The sequence below is a fragment of the Euleptes europaea genome, chromosome 3 (genome assembly GCF_029931775.1).
Source record: "Euleptes europaea isolate rEulEur1 chromosome 3, rEulEur1.hap1, whole genome shotgun sequence".
Taxonomy (NCBI): domain Eukaryota; kingdom Metazoa; phylum Chordata; class Lepidosauria; order Squamata; family Sphaerodactylidae; genus Euleptes; species Euleptes europaea.
In genome coordinates, this window is record NC_079314.1 from 58,405,829 (window position 1) to 58,428,783 (window position 22,955).

Consider the following 22,955-nt stretch of genomic DNA (forward strand, 5'->3'; position numbering starts at 1 on the left):
GGCAGCCCATGCCTGAAAGGGGGGGTACATAAGCGGCTGGGAGTAGCGCTGCTGCACTGCCTTCACTCCGGCACGGGCTTACACCAGCACCTATAGCGCTTCGCCCCCCCCCCCTTCAGGGCTGCATGGTTAGTGTATCACTCAGAGAAGTTAAATCCTTGTCTGAGTAAAAAGTATACTTTATTAACTGTAGTAGAATGGGAGGGGTCATATAGACCCCAAAGTTAGTCATAGAATCAAGCAACGTGGGGAGTTGCAGTAAACATGCCAACAGCAGTGGCAGGGGGACACTTTATTAAGTATTTCATTCTGGCAAAGGAGCCCCGTGGCACAGAGTGGTAAGCTGCAGTACTGCAGTCCAAGCTCTGCTCACGATCTGAGTTCGATCCCGACAGAAGTTGGTTTCAGGTAGCTGGCTCAAGGTTGACTCAGCCTTCCATCCTTCTGAGGTCGGTAAAATGAGTACCCAGTTTGCTGGGGATAAAGGGAAGATGACTGGGGAAGGCACTGGCAAACCACCCCATAAACAAAGTCTGCCTAGGAAACGTCGGGATGTGACATCACCCCATGGGTCAGGAATGACCCGGTGCTTGCACAGGGGACCTTTACCTTTAGCAAAGAAACCAAATGGGAACAAAAACACCAGAGATAAAAATAAGATTTTGGGGGCGGGGTCAATTTCACCCTCTATGACAATGTTCATTATTCTTTCAGTGATACTGGGGTAAAAATTGCCCCAATACTGTCAAAACATGTGATGCAATTTTCACAAGAGAGGAAGAGTGAAAGATGGAGGGACATGAAATGCCACAGGATATTTGACCCCAATAAGGTGATCTGCCTAAGGTCATAGAATCAGCATTGCTGACAGATGGCCATCTAGCCTCTGCTTACCACCTCCCAAGGAAGCCTGTTCCACTGAGGAACCACTCTGTTAGAAAATTCTTCCTAATGTCTAGACGGAAACTCAACTGAGTAGAAGCAAGTGAAAAACCACATTTTATGTTGCAACTAAGTTCCAGTCCTCCAATCAAACCTTTCTTTCATATTGGGATCCTGCTTAGTTGAATATATTTCATTCCTGTTGCTATGCATCTCAGGCTCGGGCCCCAGTTCTGGCTGCTAAGCAATTGGTTGTATCAGTAGTACTCTGTTTCTCCAGTTTTTCCAGAGATCCCCAAGAACCAAGGCTGTAGGCCACAATCCTCACTAGGTGGGACTGCAACATTTTCAGGTAGGGCCAAACCTCCCCAGCCAATTTGGAGATGATGGTGAAGCATCATGGCTGGGGGCATCGGAATGGCTTAGCCAAGGAGAATTCCATCACCAGGCCAAAGAAGTTGGTCCCTCCTTGCTTTAATTTACCTCTTATCCCCTTTAACCATATTGTTAAGCTCAGTCCTAATAGCTGAAGGTGGTGGCAATGATGTTACACCTGAGAACAAGCTCCTGTTCTTAAAGTAACCATATTACAAAGTAAAATATTTTTTAGGTGAGACTAGTGTGCATACTGGACCCATGCTGGCAGCTGTAGCATTATTTAGGCTCTGGATGTTAGTCTTTCCTTCCTTGACCACTGTGTGTATTTATTACAGATAAAGGCATCACTGGCTCCTCTGTGGCATGAGTGATCATAGTTGTTGAATATGCACACCAACCAAACACCACGTCACTCATCTATGGCATCCAGTTATGCAAAAACTTCAGGGGAGGCAGGGTCTCCACCGCTTTTCTTTCTGTTACTTTTGATCAAGAGTTGCTACTTATTCCAAGTTGCTCTTTCAGTAAGACTCCAAACTTCTAGACCGTGAACAGTCCTAGGAGGATTTGCTCTAGCTTGAGCCTTTGCACAACCCTAAGAATGCTACTTGGTAGGGCTCCCCACCCCCTGCTTTGGTTTCAGAGGCAGATAGTTTTTCATTTGCAAGTGTGAACATCGGTCATGCTCTCGCATTTTCTGCAGCGCACGTAGCAACACCAAACAAATTTGCAGTCACATCTCTCCACATGTCTGACTACGTGAGTGTTATATCCGCGACCACAGCAGAGGAGGTTGCAGCCATCTGGTCCCTCTGAAGTTCGGTTACATTCCCTTCCCTGAGTCCCAGGGACACCCAGTTTGCGATCTTCAACACAGTAGTTGGGGGACTTGTGGACATACAGCAGGTCTTCTTTACGGATCGGTATCTTGCGCTGGCTGTTTTCTTTCCTGCGAAGTTTTTTTTTAAGTCTGTCTGAAATCTGGATGCTGTTCTCATACTTATCTTTTACAAAACTGCCAATCTTGTCAAAGGTGGACATGGTTTTCCAGCACGTTTTTAGGGCACAGGACCCAGAGACTCCATGACAACGGCAATCCACTGTCATCAGTTTTGCTACTGCCTAAAGCAAAAAGAAAAAGTAACCAAACAACCCACAACTTTTTATCTTCTAAGGGTTGAGTCTTGAATGTGTTAAATATATACCAACAACTTGGTTGGCATCATAATGTGACTGTTATTACAGAATATATTCATCATCTAATAATTTGTCAAAACATTCCATTATCTACAGAAAAAAAAAGAACTTAATGAGTGAATAAAATGTACAGTTAACTGCCAGAAGTTGTAGTGATGGTCACAGGCATAGATGGCTTTAAAGGGGGATTAGAAAAATTCATAGAGAATAGGTTTATCAGCAGCTACTAGCCATGGTGACTGAAGGGAACCTCCACAATCAGAGGCAATAAACCTCTGAATACATCAGGGGAACATCAGCCTTTATGCCCTGTTGATGGTGCTCCGAAATAACTGGTTAACCACTGTGCAAGACAGGATGCTGGACTAGAAGAACCACTGGTCTGATCCAGCAGAGCTCTTCTTACATTCTTTTCACGGTCATCCCAATCCAGGAAATATTATTAGGGAGCAGGAATAGGTTTCCAGTCCAGCATCTTTTCCCACTGGGTTATATTATGATTACATCAGTGCAATTACTGTGGATTATTACAATTCTGGGCAGGAACCATGTTACTTTGATGCCTGGCATGCTTTTGGCTCTCTACAAATACATTCTTGTAACTGTCATTGGCCAAACATATCCTAGAAATCAGGATCAGACCTATTAGAGATATTTTATGTAGTCAGTTGTATGGTGCAAGATCTTAACAGACTCACAACACTGGCAGAAACCAGAAAGTGGACCAAGATCTCCAATCCTGAATAAGATAACTGATAAGAACAGTTCCCCAGGAGATGAGCATAGACAGTATCAGTTCCAGTGCTTCATAGGCAAAAAGAAGGAAACATCCACTGCAATGCAAACATCCAGGTCAGTCAGGTGTTTGAACCAAATTATAGGCAGGGGAACCATCTGTATTTCAGTGCAACGGGTTAAAGCTATGCAATTTACTTGTGTCTCGTACAGTGGCCTTCAATTTTTCTAGAACTGGGACCCACTTTTAACCCCTGGGTAGTAGCCTTGGACCCAATGAGCTGCAAGCTCCTCACAGTCACATAACAAGGACTCTTAGAGTTATAATCTCACCAGTGTCAAGGCCAGGACTGTGGTGACAGGAAGCACAAGCCAAACACCAGGTGGTGCGTCTTAGTGAGGGACAAGCCAAGGGTCTGAGCCATGAAGGAATCCACTCCACTGCTGAATTCTTTGTCTATGTGCAAAGAGAGGCAGGAGAGGTAAGACCCCCTTGATTTGTAGACTGTCATGCTGTCAGCAGTCCTTCAAAATACCAGAAATAGGGAGGTTCTACAGGAGCTTGCAATCCATCAGGTGGGGCTTCACAACCTGAGGGTCTCTGGAGATGTTAAAGGCCACTGATCTAATGCACTTCATGTAAAAAAGGCACCCCACTGCACACAAACTGTGTATGCACATAGTGAATTATATTGCACTGAAGTAGAATGACACTGAAGTAGGAAGAAGATGATCTATGTATGGGCTTTCAAAGCTTATTTGTGGTAAAGGAACTGCCTAGTGAATAGCACAGGACTTAGTGTGTAGGCTAAAGTTATAGGGAATTTCAGTGCATGGTCATATGGGGAAAGGCAGAGGGACTGTATCCCCCTCCCTATCCAAAGGGCATTGGTGGAGGAAGAAGGCAGCATCAGGGGAAGGCCCTGGCCTCTACACCCTGTTTGTTGGCCTTCCAAAGCAAGTGGTTGGCTGCTTCGTGAAAGCTGATAATGGACTAGAGGGACCACTGGTCTAATCCAGCAGGGCTCTTCTCATGTAAGAAGGGGGAAGAAAATCTAATCCTTACCAGTCTTCCAGCTTCATTATTATGCAAATTCATGGCAATCAATCCATTTCCATCTTTTCCAGTGATATTTCTTACAGGGCCATCTAAGAACTTCCTGCTCAGCCACATGCCATACTGGATGTCATCAGAGCAGCCACCCCACTGCCAGCCTTCACTGGAGGAGCCACCATTCTGCAGGTTGGTATCACAGGAGCATTCGGTCATATTCCCTGCACTGCATGAATGTGTCACGGAATGCACTAGCCCAGCCGCGGTCACCGCATAGATAAATGCTGTTTCTTTGGTGCCTACAAAAGAAGGCAAGAGATCAACGGCACATACCCATGGCAGGATTTAAAAGTTAACAAGGATGATTCACAGCTGTCAATATGGAACATAAAGCCACGTAGAAGAAATAGAAATTTAGCCATGCTCTAGTGAAAATTTGTTCCACTTTAGTCCAATTGAAATCAAGGGGACAACTTAATTGCAACTCTCATGTTCCATTGGTTGCAACGGGACTCAAGAAAACCATTTTTCTCTAGTTGAGGCCAACCTACTGAGATCACTGGTGGAGGCAGGGTTGCCAGGTCCCTCTTTGGCACCAGTGGGAGGTTTTGGGGTGGAGTCTGAGGAGGGTGGGGTTTGGGGAGGGGAGGGACTTCAATGCCATAGAGTCCTATTGCCAAAGCTGCCATTTTCTCCAGGGAAACTGATCTCTATCAGATGTAGATCAGTTGTAATAGCAGGAGATCTCCAGCTAGTAGCTGGTGGTTGGCAACCTTAGGTGGAGGCCAACATACTGAAATCACCCCTCCGGCAGTCTTCAAGCAGTGGTTGGACAAACATTTGTCAGGGATGTTGTAGGATGATCCTGCATTGAGCAGGGGGTTAGACTAGATGGCCTGTATTGCCCCTCCCAACTCTATGGTTCTATTCATGTGTAAAACTGTCTTCTCATAATAATTACATCATTTAAAAAGTGGATGGTTCTGAAACAGCATTCCCCATCCCTTTGGGCAACTTTTAATGGTATCAGACTGAACCCTCTTGTCCATTCTGGCAGAGTCAACAGTTCTCTGGAACTCAGTCAGGGGCCTTTCCCAGCATGGCTATATGAAGCATTTCATCTGGGAATGTCAAAGACTGAACCTGGAACTTCATCAATGCAAGCTCTGCATTTGTCCATAGAGTTGCAGCTTTTCCCTCACAGTTAAGACAGACCTTTTTCATATTTGGAGTCCATTTTTCAGATTTAATTCAATCACATCCAAGACCTGCAAGCAGCACTGCTGTTATGCACAGCGCAAGCCAACCATGGCTGTGATGAGTGCAAAATTCCATGGTCGGGTTCGTGCCCACGTGCAAAAAGGCATGCCAGAAATCTAGACTACAATCTCTGGCATGCCTCTGTCAAAAGAAGTACATAGTAGGACACACCAGTAAAAAACTGGAATGAATTCTCCAGAAACCGGTACCTTCGTTGTGATGCCACAGACAAGTGCTCACCCAGTTACCTGCCCCATCAAAGTTCAAAGCAGTAATTTGAGATTGTGCTAGGCAAAAAGTTAAGCGTATTGAAGCCCTTTGAAATGGATGGTCTTACATGCCCTTAACTGTGGCTGTCGTTGTCATTCCTGCCAAGAACCAGCACAGCACAGACTCCTTCTAGATCCAGTGAGGGACTCAAACTACACCCTCAGGGAACTCTGTGACTTTTTTGGGGGGGGGGGGTCTTTGCATTTTTAATTTTTTCAACCAGTATCAATCTGGACACACTGTGAATCAGAGCTGACAAACTGTTCAACCCTTTTCTCTTTTGCATCCTTTGTGGGGGAAGATATCCACCACATTTATGGGTAAAAAAGCAGTTTGGGTAGGGTGACTTCAAACTGAAAAAAGAGTGTAGGAACCTTTCTCTACCTACCTTTACTCCTTCACAAACTAATTTTGCTTTTATTAAAAAACTTGCAGTAGAAAGAAACAAAGGATTCCAAGTAATATGTACGTCTGACCATCTGCTCCACACAGAATTCTCTTTCCCCAGTTGGACAATGTTTTGCTGCTGAAGAAGTGAGCTGTGGCTCACGAAAGCTCATACCCTGCCAGAAAATATTTTTGTTAGTCTTTAAGGTGCTACTGGACTCTTGCTCTTTTCTATTGCTGCTATGTCTAAGGCATTTTCAAGAGAGGTATCATCAGGGGAGACCTGCAGCTGCCGTACATCTATCAGAATTCCTGTCTGAATTCCAGAAGCTGCACATTATTGTTGGAATTCCACCTCCAAACTAGAGAAACTGTGGAACTCCAGAATGACTTTTTGACCAGAGGACATACCGCTGCTCAGTTCATAACCAAAGACAGAGGAGGAAGGAGCCACAGGGATGGACGAAGAGCTCAACACCAAAGAGGAAGTATCCGGCGAGAGTAAGCAGTTCCACCGTTCATGTCTGAACTGTCTCTGGCATTCCTGGATTCCTAGGCGTGCTCCTTCACGGATGCTGGGCAGGAGATAGGGCTTTTTCTTGCACAGGTCCTTTTGGCGGCCATTGAGGGGCAGGTTAGAGCAACCCAGTTTCTCTGGGACCCCGAAGGAGGCAATGCCCAACCACCTGCAGAAGCAGTCCTGAGGTAAGTATCAGACACTTTGTCTCTTGCACACAACCAAATCCACAACAGACAGCAATAATAGATGAGAAACACACCATGGTACAAACCAAGGAAGAAGGTAAAAAAGGAAAACAATGATAGCCTCAAATACTCATATTGTGGGAACAGGCCAATAAACACCACACATTCTGGGTGTTTTTACAAGCCATGGTAAATACAACCTTTGGGGCTATTTCACACATTCTGGATAATGCACTTTCAATCCACTTTCAATGCATATTACAACAGGATTTAACTGTGTGTAATGAGAAAATCTAGGTGCAAACTTGCTGAAGTGCATTGACAGTGGATTAAAAGTGCACTATTCAGCATGGGTGAAAGCACCTGAATCTCTGTTGCACCACAGTATAGGAGACCTTCATGCCCACAATGGGTGTGGAAGAAATACCTTAAAGAAGAGGAATAACCTGGCACCAAAAGACGCAGGATCAGTGCTACTCTTGCTTGATGTGTGGCAGAGCAGCTCTGATCCTGGTAGTCCGTTTAGATTAGCACCATCAGCAAGTGGTCTGGCACAGTTCCCATGTGGGTTGTAGATGTCTGGTTCATTGAGCCCAACACTTGCAAAGCACTTTTTACCAGGAAACGCCCACAGGTAGCAGAAGACATTCCTTTAAAAATCAATTTGTACGTTCAGGTCTACGCAGCCCTTTTTTATGCTGGAAATTCAAACACCACTCTTAAAATCACTTGGGAAAAGGCAAGAGTGTCATATTACCGCAAAAGCACCCCCTTGGAGAGACAAAGCTAGCCAGACGTACATCACCAATGGCAAAGTAGCCTGTTCAGACATAACATTTGGTGCTTGTGGAATGACTATTTAAAATACTTTTATTAATTAAAAACAGACATAATAAATGATGGAATTTTTCTTTTAAGTATAATATCTCCAGGGATGATCCTCTAGGCAGGATTTTAGGTGCCTGTTGGATCTTCCTTGTAAAATTATCCCTGGAAATGTTAGAGGAATAATGGCTACTAAACTATTTTAAAACATACCAGGTACCAAATATTAGGCCAGAATTTGCCTTCCATGCCATTGGAGACAATACTTATATTCCTTTTAGGATTCTTTTGTAATGTGAGGGGAATAGGCTTTTCTTTAAACTAGTCTGCAATTTAACACAAATCCTAAAGTGGCATACAGCGTGCAATAACAACCACCACCACAGGGGAGTTGTAGAGGCTCAGAGGCATTCTAGAGGTTTTAAAGCAAGGTTTAAACTGCCTTTGGGGATTTCATGCTCTATTTATGGTAAATGTTTGAGCATTACTAATAAAGCAAACAGGCATTTGTAATACAAATGAGCATTCTGGCCAATGCAGAATGGGGCTATTCAAACCACTGCAGAAAGACCTGCTTAAACCTCCCATGTGAAAATGTATTTTTTTTTCCATTTCTAAAAGTGGCTAGAGGTTTTACACCTAGAGTTGTCAACCTCCAGCTAGGGCCTGGAGATCTCCCAGAATTACAACTGATTTCCAGACAACAAATATCACTTATCCTGGAGAAAACGTCTGCTTTGAAGGGTGCTTTGTAGGGTGGCATTATACCCTAGATTCCTTTGAAATGTGGTGTTGGAGGAGAGTGTTACGGATTCCGTGGACTGCCAAAAAACCAAATCAGTGGGTTACAGATCAAATCAAGCCTGGACTGACCCTAGAAGCTAAAATGACTAAACTGAGGCTGTCGTATTTTGGTCACGTCATGAGACGACAAGAGTCACTGGAAAAGACAGTCAGGCTAGGAAAAGTTGAGGGCAGCAGGAAAAGAGGAAGACCCAACAAGAGATGGACTGACTCAATAAAGGAAGCCACAGCCTTCAATTTGCAAGATCTGAGCAAGGCTGTCAAAGGGAGGACATTTGGAGGACTTTCATTCATAGGGTCGCCATGAGTCGGAAGCGACTTGACGGCACTTCACACACACATACACACACACAAACACACACATTATACCCTGCTGAGGTCCCTCCCCTCCCCAAACCCCACCGTCCGCGGGCTTCATCCCCAACTCTCCAGAAACGTCCCAACCCGGAGTTGGCAACCCCGTGTCCACCTGGGCGTGAGCATGCCACGCAGCATCGCCCGGACCAGGCCCTCCGCTGGCCTCACCAACCGGACAGGCGCAACGCGAAAAGCGCACGTGCGGCCATGCAAGCGGGACTGAACAGGCGGCGCCGGCTCGGCGTGGCGGCGCGCCCCTGGCCGCTACTCACATCCAGCTCCCGCCGTGGGCACAGCCCCAGGGGCACAGCTCCAGCAGCAGCGCCGCCCACAGCACGCACAGGCGCGCCAGTCCCAGGGGCGCGCCTGCCTCCATCGCCGGCGCATGGAGTCCCCTTGGCAGCCGAGCCTCCGGCCCGCCTCGCCTCCCCGGCTCAGTCGCGGGCGCTGCGACCCAGAGCGCGCCGCCCGCCGCCTGCGGAGCCAGCCCAGCCCGGAGCCCGGGCAGGGAGCCGCGCGCGGCGCTCGGGCGCCACGAGCTCCTGGGGCGGCTCCGCGCTTCTTCCCACTGCGGCGTCTTCAGCCACTTGTCCGGCCAACGCATTGGCCGAGGGCAGCTCCTCAATAGTCAACGCTCCCTCTGAGTGGTGGCGTCTCCTGTGGGGGCGGGGCTTCGAAGGGGCTCGAGAGCCTGCCTGCCAGGGTGTTCAGCGGGAGAGGCGGGTTCCTTCCACTGGTTCCCAGCCGGGGGTCCACGGGCCCCCAGGGGTCCGCGAGAACTAAATTAAGCTCCGCGAAACAAAGTTATAATACAATAATATTTTCAATTACAAGTTCTCTATTATTATAAAAAACATACTCAAATATTATTCTCAGCTTCATGTTATGATTAAAGTTTATTTTCAAATTCTCGGAATTTTTAGTTTGAACCTTGGGGTCCCTGCACTGAACAAAAAAGTCCTAGTGGTCCCTGGTCAAAAAAAGGTTGGGAACAGTCCCAAGTGGCTGTTTTTGGTGTGTGTGTGTGTGTGTTTTTTTGTTTGCTTGTTTTTGAAGGGCCCAGGGAGTTTTGTCCTATTCCTGTGCAGCAAAGAAATCAGCCTACTTTAGTCGATTTGTGTCTAAGACAAACATAAAGACACTGTGGGAACGAAATCGCGTTAGTTATGATAGGGCTTGATGAAAACTGTTTCTGTGAGCCACGCTCTGTTTACACTTTCCATTTTATTATGAATTCTCCTCATGCCATGAGAGATTAAAGGGAAGGGGGCAGCAGGAGGATCAGTGGAACGAACCAACAAGCTGCCTGAAGTTTCACGTCTTGGAAAATATTGATATGGAGTCCATCAATATTTATACTAGAGTTTAACTAAATTTTGAAGGGGGTGGAACAAAGGTGGATTTTAAGCAAGCGTGATTGGTAGAAACACCTAGAGGCTCCTGAATTAAGGCAAACAAATGTTTGTGATTTGATTGTTTAAACGCTTTTTAGCTACTCAGTGGGTATCGCTCAGTCCCTTTTGAATGCTGTTTCACAGTGGTAGCAGCTGTGGTTTTAGAACAAGATCTTTGGGATGTATTTGGACAAATTTATGAGAAGTATTTTATCAGGAAGCCTGTTTTTTACAGGCAGCTTTGAGTCTCTGTAGTTTTATTGCATTGTTTTAGTTGCCAGTCCCCGTAAGTACCTCTCTGGAGATGCCATATGTAAATTTTTGAAATAAATAAATACTTTCTCAAAAGATTTTGGTCTCTGGCTAAAGGTGGGTTGTAATAACAGGTAAAGAATAGATCACGGTGGGTAGCTGTGTTAGCCTGTCTGTAGCTGTAGAAAAGAGCAAGAGTCCAGTAGCACTTTAAAGACTAACAAAATTTCTGGCAGGCTATGAGCTTTCATGAGCCACAGCTCACTTCTTCAGATACAGTTAGAATGTGAGTCCATCTTGACATTTATATTCTATTGCCATTGGATGTCCTAATTCACTCTTCTCTACTTAAGGATAGATGGACTCACACTCTACCTGTATCTGAAGAAGTGAGCAATGGCTCACAAAAGATCATACCCTGCCAGAAATTTTGTTAGTCTTTAAGGTGCTACTGGACTCTTGCTCTTTTCTAGGTCAAGAATAGTTTCTTTAGTAGGTGATGGAAAAGATTGATATTGTTTTGCACACAAAGTTCAATTGCCTTAGTCACAAAGTAGTTTTTCCTGGCAAGAAAGTAATCTAAGGCTTTTTAGTATGTATTATAAACTACTTGAATGAAGTAGTAAACTACAGGGTCACCCCTGCAAAGTTCTGGTTCCTTTCAATATTTCTTCGATTTCATGACCTTAAAACAGTGTTTGTGTTGTCATCTTGATCTGCATTCTAAATTTCTAACTTAATTATAGGAGGTAAAATGTGCTTGAAGCTAAAGAAGTATGCTTTACATCAGTGCAGAAATCTTCTGAAATTTTGAATTGCCAAAAGATGTAAGGCGAGATGAATATTCCATTAATGCAGACATTTCTCCTCAAAAAAGATTCTGTTGGAGGACAGGATATTCTACACACTGTTAAAATTGCTGCATTCCACAAAGAAGAGTAGTCTTACTTAACTGTGTGATATAAGAACATAAGAAGTATGGAATTTGTATCCTCTGAGAAGATTTTGATTCAGCCACCTTCTTTGTTGCTGTCTTGCAACAAATTTGCAAATTTGCAAGTATAAAATTTGCAGTATAAAATTTGCCTTGCTGAATTACTGAGATTCACCAGGTCCAGCATTTTGGTTCCTTCTGGTGGCCAGGTAGGTCTTTGGGAATCTCACAAGCAGGGCATGAAAGAGATATCCACAAAGCCTATGCTGCCTTTGTACAAGAAGGTTCTGTCCTGTTGCATGCAAATCTGTGTTGGTCACTAACAGTTGATCTCCCATGTCACATGTAATTGTTGAGGATCTCTGTTTCTGGAGCCTCTCTATTCATTGTGCATATCGATTTACAATGGCAAATTAGTGGACTTGTATCCACCCTCCTCCTCTCCCACTAAGCTTCATGCAAATATACCAGCATTCCCTCTTGGCTCCAGATCCTTTTCAGCAGAGTTGGGTAGGCTGTACAGACAGCTCCTGTGCATCAATTAGGGAGTGGGAAATAGAAGTTTCTTCCCCTGCCAGGTTGTTTGTCTCTTACCATAAGTTTGATTTTCTCTGTCTTCATACAGTTGGTAGTCATCTTCAGCCGCAAGTACTGATTTCCTTACCTCTCCTCCCACCTTTTCCAATCTGTTTTCTAGGGAATTTCAGGGGTATTTCACACAATCAGTTTTTCAAATCAGATACCCCTTCTCTGTAGGAAAATCATGAGCACTGAATGTTTACAGTCATGTGGTGATGAAGGCATCTATGCTTCCATCTGAGGTAATATTTGTTTTTGCGTTAAAAGTCTAGGGTGCAAACAGGTAACAGTTTGAAATGGTCATTTGCACTGCAGTTGATTGTACGATGTGTTCACATTGGCCATTTATGCATGGCTCCCTTGGACTCACCACCCTGTCTACTTCAGGGCTTTGTTTTGATTATGCATGCATTTACCAATCTTCAGAGGTTGCCTCGCTCTCCCTGCACGTTTTCAGCATGTTTTCTGGATGCTGGCTAAACACAAATCCAAAACACATGGGCAAAACGCGCGGGGAGAGATAGATGACTTCTGACAGTTGGAAAATGCAAGCATAATAAAATCAAAGCCCCGAAGTAGTCGGCGGAGTTACCATGAGGAAACAGCCATGCATAAATGGCTTAGTTTGAGTAGTCAGATTTTAAGTTGCATTATTAATGATCTGCTGATACTGATTTTTACTGATAGCCTGCAAAACTGAGATAAACCACAGACACTAACAGAAAGCAGCTGGCTGCAAAATTACTAGTATATGACTAATGCTCTTCTGTAACTTTATTTTCCTTCACCATCAACATTTTCCTGTGCCTTCATTTTTATGTGAAATAAAGTAAAATGTTGACATGCAAGGAAAATGCAATGTGGTATCTGCTGGCTAAGGAAAAATTAATATCACTGTTGAAAAGTGATTGCTTAGATTTCAATTTATACACTTCTCTAAAGTTAGCTGTTCATGCTGAAAGGGGAAAAATCATAACGTCTTTATATTACAAGAACTTAAAGTTCTGAGGCTTTTAAGATTATTTTCTTCATGGATGAAAAGAACACATGAGGCTGCCTTATACTGAATCAGTATACACAAGAGGGGACTGCAAGAATACAGAGTCAAAGCAGAGAAGAAAAATGATGGGGCAGTTGGATTTTACATAGATATATTCCACCCAAAGAACCCTGTGCATTTTGCATGCTGCTTTGTCTAGGGATCTGTAAAGCAACTTTCTGTAAGGATATTCCCAGTGTAATTCCTCTCCTTGCCTTCTTATAGACAGTGTGGTGTAGTGGTTAAGAAAGGTGGACTCTAATCTGCAGAACCCTGTTTGATTCCCCACTCCTCCACATGTAGCCTGCTGGGTGACCTCGGGCTAGTCACAGTTCTCTGAACTCTCTCAGCCCCACCTACCTCACAAAGAGTCTGTTGTGGGGAGAGGAAGGGAAGGAGATTGTAAACTGGTTCGATTCTCCTTAAAAGGTCAAGAAAGTTGGCATATAAAAACCAACTCTTCTTCTTATACTGAATCAGACCATTGGTCCATCAAGGTCAGTATACATGGCAACGTACACACTTTTGTCCTCAAGGGATAACCATGTAAGGTCTTTTTAAGCATGCACTTGATGTGATGTACTTATGTCCCTCATAAGTACATCACATCAAGCTGTCTTATACTGAATCAGACTGTTGGTCCATTGTGGCGAGTATTGTCTACTCAGAGTGAAAGCTGCTATCCAGGGTCTTTCACATTCCATTTGATCCTTTTAATTGGAGCTGCCAGGGATTGAATTTGGGGGGGGGGTTGCTTGCCAAGCAGATGCTCTGCCACTGAGAACCAAAGAACAGAGAGTGAAACCAGACTGGAGTTGCTAAAGAGGCAATCTTGGACACATGTAGCCCTATCAAACAATTTAAAATTACACCAGCTTTCTACAGAAGATGGAATCCAATCCCACACCTCCTCCAAATAGCTGATAGGCAGAATCATCTTGATTGCTTACTCTGGGAACAAATTGCATCTCTCTCTGTGTGTGTATGTCTAGATGCGGATGAATACATACGCATACACAAATATATACATGCCTGCTTCCATGTGTGTATGGGTCAGGGGCAGCATGGTTTTTTTCTCTGAGCTATACAATGGTTTATAAATTATTCCCACTGCTCAGGTTTGGGGCAAGCAGCCACCTGTAGATCTAAAAAGTAGAACTTTAAATATTAATTGGTTTAATCAATAATCAACTAAACTTTTTATTGATTAATTGGTAGGGCTTCAGTGAGGACAAATTTTAGTTGGTTGGCTGAAAATTAAAAGCACTTTTGCTTACCTTTAAATTTATGCCCAGAAAATGGAAAAGAAAAAAAGGAAAAAAAAGGATCCATGAGGATCCATGGCCAGTCTGGCCTGGAGGAAAATTGCTTCCTGATCCCAAAGTGGTGATCAGCATTACTCTGGGCATGTAAGAAAGGGCCACAAGAGCCAAACACTAATGCAACCCTTCCTGCACTCCCTCTCATGATCTGCCTAAATTTACAGAATCAGCATTGCTGATATTTCACAACATTATGTGCAATCTAAACATGTATGACCATTTTTCTTGAGCTTGTTCAAATGTGAGATTTTCTGCTTTGCTAAAGCTTACTAAAGTAGTTTTCATTTCAGCACATATTCCATTGTTTTTAGCAGAACATTATATTTGGGGCAAAAAATCACCACTGTTTCTGGCGGTGTCTTTTATTACTTACACTTGTCACTGCAAGTTCTCAACCAGGCCCTAAATCACAGAAGGAGTATTCAGTGATGACTTCTACTAGCATAGTCAATTAGGCTTCAAAGGAAGATTTTTTTACTTGACATTAGTCAACTCTTCAATGTTAAATATCAGTACTTGCAGGTGCTTTCTTTAACCCACTGAGTATACTATTTCTAGCACCAAAAAGCAATTTTGGTTTTAACATCCATGGAAATTATTCCTCTGATATGCTATTTGTCTCATTTTCTTGTGATAGTCACAATATATAGCTTGGTAAAACTCAAGGTATTGAGGCACTCCATTTATGGCTGTTAGGGTTGCCAGGGCCCTCTTCACCACTGGTGGGAGGTTTTGGGGGCGGAGCCTGAGGAGGGTGGGGTTTGGGGAGGGACTTCAATGCCATAGAGTCCAGTTGCCAAAGGGGCCATTTTCTCCAGGTGAACTGATCTCTATCGGCTGGAGATCAGTTGTAATAGCGAAAGATCTCCAGTTACTACCTGGTGGTTGGCAACCCTAATGGCTGTATATGACAGTGCTTTTTGGTCTATGGGTAGGGACTCTCATAGTCCCTGCCACATGATGCATCATGAGCCCCTCTAGAGCTGCCATTTTTGGGGGTGGCCTTTTGGAAGCACCTGCTGCGTAGAGAGCCAGGGTGCCTGCCTTCTTCTTCTGTTTGCATGCATGCTGAAACAAGTAGCAGAAAAGTGAGGTGAGTTCACTCAGTAGTGGACTCCTCCATGGCTTTATCCTTCGGCATGTTCCTCACTATGGTACACTTGGCGCTTTGCTTTTGTTTCCTGCCCTCATCTCTTTTGCCCATGGTCTTGACCTTGACACTGGTTCAGTTATAACCCTGGGTCCCCCACTTCCTGTCCCATAACAGGAGCTTGGTGGATCCTGGGTCTGGAAAAGCTGAAGATCACTGGTTTAGGACTGGAACTTCAAGCAAGACCATGTTTAAGAAAAGAAAACCCACAAGAAATAAAATGAAGATAATCCAACACTAACAAATTAGCAAGAAGACTAAACTTTGTATGAAATATTTTTATGCAGAAGGAGCCTTTGGCAAAGAGATTTCACAGTTGTTAAAATTATTATACATTAGTTAGCCAGTATGGTTTTTTTGGTATGTTTATTTTAATAGGGAAACTTTAAGTATCCATTTAAAGTACTGGATATGCAATTCTCGCTATGAAATCACAATGCAAATGAATGTATGGTATAAATAGTTCACAATAGGACATGTTCATAAATTTAATTTCCTCCCTGCTTGTCTAGGATACTGAGGTACTTTTGACTGAAATAAATGGTTTCCTTTCATCTTGCACACCATTCTCTTGTTTTCAGTGGTGTGGAACAACATACTCTACAATTAACCCTTGGTGTTAAAAAGGAATGTGGGCCAAGTGTAATTTTCTCTGTTATTTCTGCTTGAGCAATGTTACCTCTCACACACCTCTGGCTTATTCCATGTTTAATGGTGCGGAATGCATGGCTAGCTTTGGCACTGCTCCATATACTATGGTAGACTGGCACATATTCTAGTCAGGGGAATTGTGTCAGTGTTGTCTAGCCCGGTAGTTCTCAACCTTTTTCCGACCGTGGCCCCATTCTGACCTTGTTTCCTTCCTGTGGCCCCCCTGTCCTTCCAGTAGAAAGGTAGCTATTTAAATGTTTTGTTTGTAAATAGCCAAGAAACAAAGAAGCATAAACAGCCACACAAAATGCACACATGCAGTTCTTATTGGGAAACTGAAATTTACAAAAAATACCCCACAAAAAGGGAATACAACACACTAATAAACAACAATGTTCACATACAAGGGAGAACAAAGCCTCTACCGCCGTTGCACAAGATTACAGCAATTCAAAAATCCACAGTTGCAAACGATGCATAGAAGTGCAATGAAGAAAGTCATGTGTTAGGTTTTCATGTGTTTCTGTTTTCTTCACTTCTCACTTCCCTCTGTAGCCCCTAGTCTCGTGCTGTGGCCCCCCATTTACACAATTTTCACCTGTGGCCCCTTGGAATATCCTGGGGGCCTCCAGGGGGCCATATGGCCCCAGGTTGAGAACCACTGGTCTAGTCCAACAGTGCACACCAAGTGTGCGTGTATTGTGTTAGTAAAATACATAAGTAATACACCTTTTTGAAGCATAGAACTCTTGATGAAAATATTGGCTTATGCTGACAATTCTAATGTTGTGCAGAAAATGTGGAAATCCTTAAGCAAAGACGTACAGTGTAGTACAAAACACTGAGGTTCAAAATAGAGCGGCAATACAATCACTCCTTGAACAGATTACAGTGCCATCCTAAGCAAAGTTACAGCCTTCTAAGTCCATTGAAGTCAATAGGCTTAGAAGGATGTAACTCTGCTTAGGATGGCACTGTCGGTCATGCACTAACACCATATTCAATGTTCATTATGTTCCATACATTAACCATTTAATACGTGCAATGTTAATGGTCCACTTCCCAACCCTCAAATTGTAACTTGAGTTTCTTGATTTCTCATTTACAACATTCCAGTTAGTTCCATATGCTGAGATGACTGAAAATGTACAACCCACCACAAATAGACTGCATGAGTTTGACATTATTCACTCGATTTATTATTTTGGTTATTGAAAATGTTTGCATGTTGCTCTTCCAAACAATCAAAGCAGCTCATAAAACTAGAAACATGATTAAGATAACCAAGTTTCCATATTATAATAATGCAAAAATGTGAAATACATGATAAAAAAGCCAACATGATAAAAAATACAATCACCTTCTAAAATAAAATAAACTGGCGTTGAAATGTAAAGGTATAACAACCCTTTACAAAAAAAGCAGAGAGACAAAATGCATTCATTATTTTCTACTAGCAGATTGATCCAAAGCCTAGGAGCCGAAGCAGTAAAAGGCCTTCTCCTAGCTGTAGATGTCTTATCCTCTCATAGACATAACATACAAAGCAGGGAGTGCTGATCTTAACAGGAGCATGGGCTGATACAAGGAGAAGCACTCATTCAGGTACAAGGATGCCAGGTTGTGAAGTGCTTGAAGGTCAAGAAAGGCATCTTAAATTGGACTTTAGCCACACACAGCCTGCCAGTGCAGTCAACTTAATATGAGTAACATATGATGATCTTGTGAAGAAGGAACTGAGTGGTTCATGCATGTGAACCATCTCTTTGGTCACAACTAACTTCACACAGGATTGTACACATTGTCACTGTCTTTGGATCGACATGAATGAATTGAATACTCAAGAAATGGTACCTTATGAATAATTTCACAAAATGATGTTGTAAAGACAGCTTCCCTACAACATCCTGGGCATGTGTGATGGATAAGGGGTTAACCAGCAGCAAGAGCTGACAGGCGAAGAGTGAGCGGAGCCAGAGAGCTGACTCTTCTGAGCAATAGGAGACAGAGAAAGCATTCGAAGTTTGGGACCCAGCCTGACAGGAGGGCTGTGATAGGATTCGAAGCGTGGAGCCAGCCTGAGAGGAGGCTGAGAAAGTAGTGGAAGCTTGGGACCAGCCAGAGAAGGCTGTGATAGATTGAGAGCTGGGTGAAGAGACGAAGAAGAAGCCAGACTAGACTCTGAGAACCTGAGGGGGGTTCTGTGAAAGCCAAAGCTATTGACACACACAACCTGTGGGAGTGACAGGAGTGAGAATTGGGTTAGAGAGGGCCCATTCTCAAGTCACAAGGGGAATTAGTCTCTGAGGTGGAGCTATTCCGGTAGCAGGAAGGTGTGGAGGATTACAGCCACTTAGGTGGGGTAGTCAGAGAGAGAGAGCTAGGCTGGGAACAGAGTGAGAGTCTGAAGCTGAATGACAGACTGAGAGTCTGAACGTCTGAATAATAGTTCTGTGAGGTAGAACTAAGCTTGAGAACTGAAAGTAACTTGAGTGAAAGGGAACATCTAAGCTATTTCTCTGAAGTAATCTTGCTTGTATCAATCTAATTCTGAGTTTTCCCTCCAAAATATTCTGCCTTTTCCTTGAAAACCTATTTCTGTGAGTTCTGTTAAATAAACTTCCCTGTTTAAGTTGAAAAGCCGCTTGTCTCCTATTTCTCACTGAGGTAAATACGGGTGTGGGACTGGAGGAGAAGGAAAATAATTCTCCTCACAAATATACTCAGGCCAACGTCTTTTCCCCTCAGCATATATGGCTGGGCTGAGTGAGTGGGATATTGAAGTGGTTGGAAGGGGGGTGCAGCATAGCATGCTTGCTTGAAAATATGTTTTATTGAAATGAGTGTGAACTGTTACGAATTCAATATTTTTAGCATCCATGTGCCAAACATAATAATGAAATTTAGATATCACATTGTGTATATCATTGGCATAGAAGAAGACATTTTCTCCATCCCCAAAAAACTGACATCCAAGCGACATAACGAAGTGGTCAGTTTATTTGAGCTATGTATCTAATCCATTCATATATCAGTATACAAAAGAAACAATATTACCAAAGAACATTTTGTCCCATGTGCTATGACAATATACATTTTTCTATAGGTTTGCCTTGGCGTTACTTAACTGAGGAGTTGATCTTGGAAACTGTTGGTCCATGTTAACTATTAAATTAAACATAGATTGGTTTGGATGTTACAATGATAACTTTATATTAAAATATAACTATAAAAATATAACATGGAAAGGTTTTCAGAATAGCAACATCTGAGAAATATTAAAACACAATGAACAATAGCATAGAAAAACCATCTCATGGTGAATATGCACAAACGTCATTGCACATTTGCCAGAAGCACAGGACCAGAATTTTTTCTGTTTTTTAGTAACACTCTAGCTTTTCAGTACAAACCTATTTACAAAGGCAGCCCTTCTCCATTTCTGCTTCTGTTACAAGGACATCAAGCAGACAGAAAACTAAACAATGTTCAATAGGAAAACTTTAAACACAAGAGCACAGTTAGAATGTAGAAATACTGAAGCATTATAAAAAGATAGTGATTTTAAGACTTCAATAAAACAGCATACCTTTGATATCACAGAACCCTTCACATTTGATACCCATACATGAGATCAATGTATAACCATTGCTATAAAAGTATTGGAAAATACCTACCCAGAAAGAAACACTGAAGGCACACTTTGTTATAGAAAGTGGATAGATTGGGCAAGACAAATTTTGAAGTCATCCCAGAAAAATGAGGATAGTGCCCTCTTTCTGTGTGTAAGATTGTTGATCACATGTATTTAGCAGATTGCTAGCGGGAAATTCACAAATATCCATTAAAAATCTACACCTAATCTGAGCAGTTGCTTGGATCCAAAAGGGTTGACCAATGAGCTCTGCAGGTGGACATCTGGGCTTCCAGGATATCTACCTTGCTGCTCCTGACTTTTGGGACTGACTTCTGATGCTTCTGAAGCTGCAGTCAGGAAAAAAATGGAGTGATGAACGTAGCATCTAAGAGTGAGAACCTAGAACCAGGTGGCTTGGATTATAGTTTTGGACTCACTTTAAGCAAGCTGCTCTCTATCTCAGCCTTAGTTTTAAGCTTAGTTTTAAGCAGAGACTAGATGGCCATCTGTCAGCAATGCTGATTCTATGAACTTAGGCAGTTCATGAGAGGGAGAGCATCTTGGCCATCTTTTGGGCATGGAGTAGGGGTCACTGGGCATGTGTGGGGGAGGTAGTTGTAAAATTCCTGCATTGAGCAGGGAGTCGGACTAGATGGCCCTGGTGGTCCCTTCCAACTCTATGATTCTATTATTCTAGTTCACCTGCAATCCACAATGTCCCAAAGTTCCCTCTCTCACATGAAGCTGCCTTATACTGAATCAGACCCTTGGTCCATCAAAGTCAGTATTGTCAATTCAGACTGGCAGCAGCTCTCCAGGGTCTTGGGTAGACGTCTTTCACATCACCTACTGCCTGGTCCTTTTAACTGGAGATGCTGCAGATCGAACCTGGGACCTTCTGCATGCAAAGCAGAGGCTCTTCCACTGAGCCACAGCCCCTCCCCAATAAATTTTGTGCCCAATAAATTTTGTGGTTTGGGTAGCAGTACACACAAAGTAATTTTTTAAAGATAGTTCTGAGCCTATTCCCTGAACTCAGAGATCATAAACTGGAAGAAGAAGCATGTCTGCCCAGCAAATATACAAACTGAAGTGCTGTAGAAGAATGCCAAAAGCAGAGAAAGCAGCAGTGTAACAATAGCAGCAGAGTGGCACTTGCGTCATTGTGACTTCCATCATGCAAAGGTCAAAAGTGCAAATCTGGTATTATGGCTGACATCCTGATACCTGCTTTCAAGTGCATATTCTTAGACAGCTATTTTGCTATGTCATAAAACTCTTGAAAGTGGAATGAAGTTTTTATTTACAGATGACGTAATATTGTACACTGCAACTATACTTGAGTAGTCTCTACAAAATTCACACATACACATATATGTAGCGTTTTTTTCTTTCCTATCATATAGATATGCTTAAGTTACAACTATTTCAATCTTGACAATATTTCAAGCAACTCTTTCCCCTTCCTTTTGATTCTCTGTCTCTCATTCTGAAACCACAGAAGCATGGGGACCCATCTGGATTTTATAAGGCTTTGCGGAAACTGCCACATGTCTTGAGTTATGCTGGTATGTTTAGCCACTAAGAGAAGTATGTAATAAATCTGGTATGGCCTTTGGATTGCTACATGGGAAAGTGGGCAGTCTGTAGGTCTACGTTTCTGCCAAATGAAGCTACGTTCCAACAGCTTTCCTGTCATTTGCACAGATCCTGCTGAGAAGGATTTCTGAATAAACTTGGTTTATTGGGCCTCTCACGTGATAAGGGGATTGAGAATTTGATGCGTAGGCTTGCAGTTGCATCAAATTGCTTTGGTTGCTGAAATATTTGCCTAGCGTATAGGGTCTTGATAATGTCCTTGTCATAGGAGAGCTTCCTTCAGATGTTTTGGATTTCACCACCTGGAAAAGAACACCAGAATGCTTGTGAAATTATCCTATTGATGCTTGGGAGTAACAAAAATGGATCTTCCATTCAAATTGTACATGTTTAAGCCATGGAGTTATACTATGCGCAGGTAATTACTGCTTCTGTTTTATAGTTTTAAACAATTAAACAATAAAACAAATGCAGTAATTACCTGTCCATAGTATAACCTGTCCATAGTATTCTGTTACATAATCCTATCCTTGTTCAGCCAGCATAACTTTCACAGTGCAGTCCCATCTTCATTTATTCATTCATTCAAATTTGTGGCCCGCCCTCATCCCCAGAAAGCCAGTCTCAGGGTGGGTAACAACCACTAAAATACATAAACTCATCAGTATCATTAAAACATCAACAACCTCAAAAACATCAAAAAACTCAGAAAACACCAGTAAAACTCCCTGAGGAAAACAGAAAAGTATAATCCCCTTTCAGATATCTTCAAATAAGACATTATTTAGTATCTCTGGTTAAAAAGAGTAAATTAATTCCTAGAGCCCTAAATGAATTTGAACTATTGATTTTAAGCAAAATTTCTGTGAGTACAATTTATGTTATTTTATTTAAAAAAATAGAAGCCACCTGTACAACAGAAATGGAGTAATAAATTGAGATATGAATTAGATGAAAAAAATGGGCATTTATACTCACAAAGGGTTCTAATTTTACTATAAGCCTTACATTTAGGGAAAACTTATTTAAAATGATACATATGTGGCATCTTTCTCCCAACAGAATACAAAAAATGCTGATCCTTGACAAAGATGCTAGTAATTGTTGGTACTGGAACCTTGCCGAAGCTGATTTCCTACACATGTGGTGGGGTTGTAGAAAAGCTAAGGCATACTGGAAGAAAGTGATCCAAATTATAGTTAACAGTCTCAAAATAAATATTCTGGCAAATCCTGAGACCATTTTACTAAATTATACACCAGATATACAAAAAGATCTACAAGACATATTCCTTCATATGTTAACAACAGCTAGAATTAACTTTGCAAGATATTGGAAAACAAACAAATTTATGTATTAATTAAGCTGAATTATTATAAAATGATAAAGATATGGAAGATCTAAATGCTGTCTGGTTCCCAATAATCTCCAGAATGGGGGGGAAAACGTTCAAAAATTAGAACGTGGAGAGGAAGACAAGTAATGTTTTTGCCGGCTTTTATATGCATAGCTTAGTTCATTATTATTATTATTATTATTATTAT

The 22,955-nt window shown here is 42.5% G+C and overlaps 2 protein-coding genes across 2 annotated transcripts in view; both read right to left on the bottom strand.

Annotated features, from left to right (window-relative positions):
• Positions 1-1,897: 1,897 nt before the first annotated feature.
• WNT16 (Wnt family member 16) lies at positions 1,898-9,063 on the bottom strand. Its single transcript, XM_056846492.1, has 4 exons — positions 9,023-9,063; positions 6,575-6,849; positions 4,259-4,545; positions 1,898-2,382 (listed from the first exon to the last, which is right to left on the bottom strand). Exons 1-4 carry the CDS (start codon positions 9,061-9,063, stop codon positions 1,918-1,920), a joined length of 1,068 nt encoding a protein of 355 aa, XP_056702470.1. The 3' UTR covers positions 1,898-1,917.
• A 12,216-nt stretch (positions 9,064-21,279) lies between these two features.
• The window catches only part of CPED1 (cadherin like and PC-esterase domain containing 1), a 105,751-nt gene continuing 104,075 nt past the window's right edge, over positions 21,280-22,955 (bottom strand). The window contains exon 22 of the mRNA XM_056846691.1: positions 21,280-21,713. Coding sequence (XP_056702669.1) covers positions 21,486-21,713 — 228 coding nt within the window. The 3' untranslated portion in view covers positions 21,280-21,485. The remainder of the gene's footprint in view (positions 21,714-22,955) is intronic.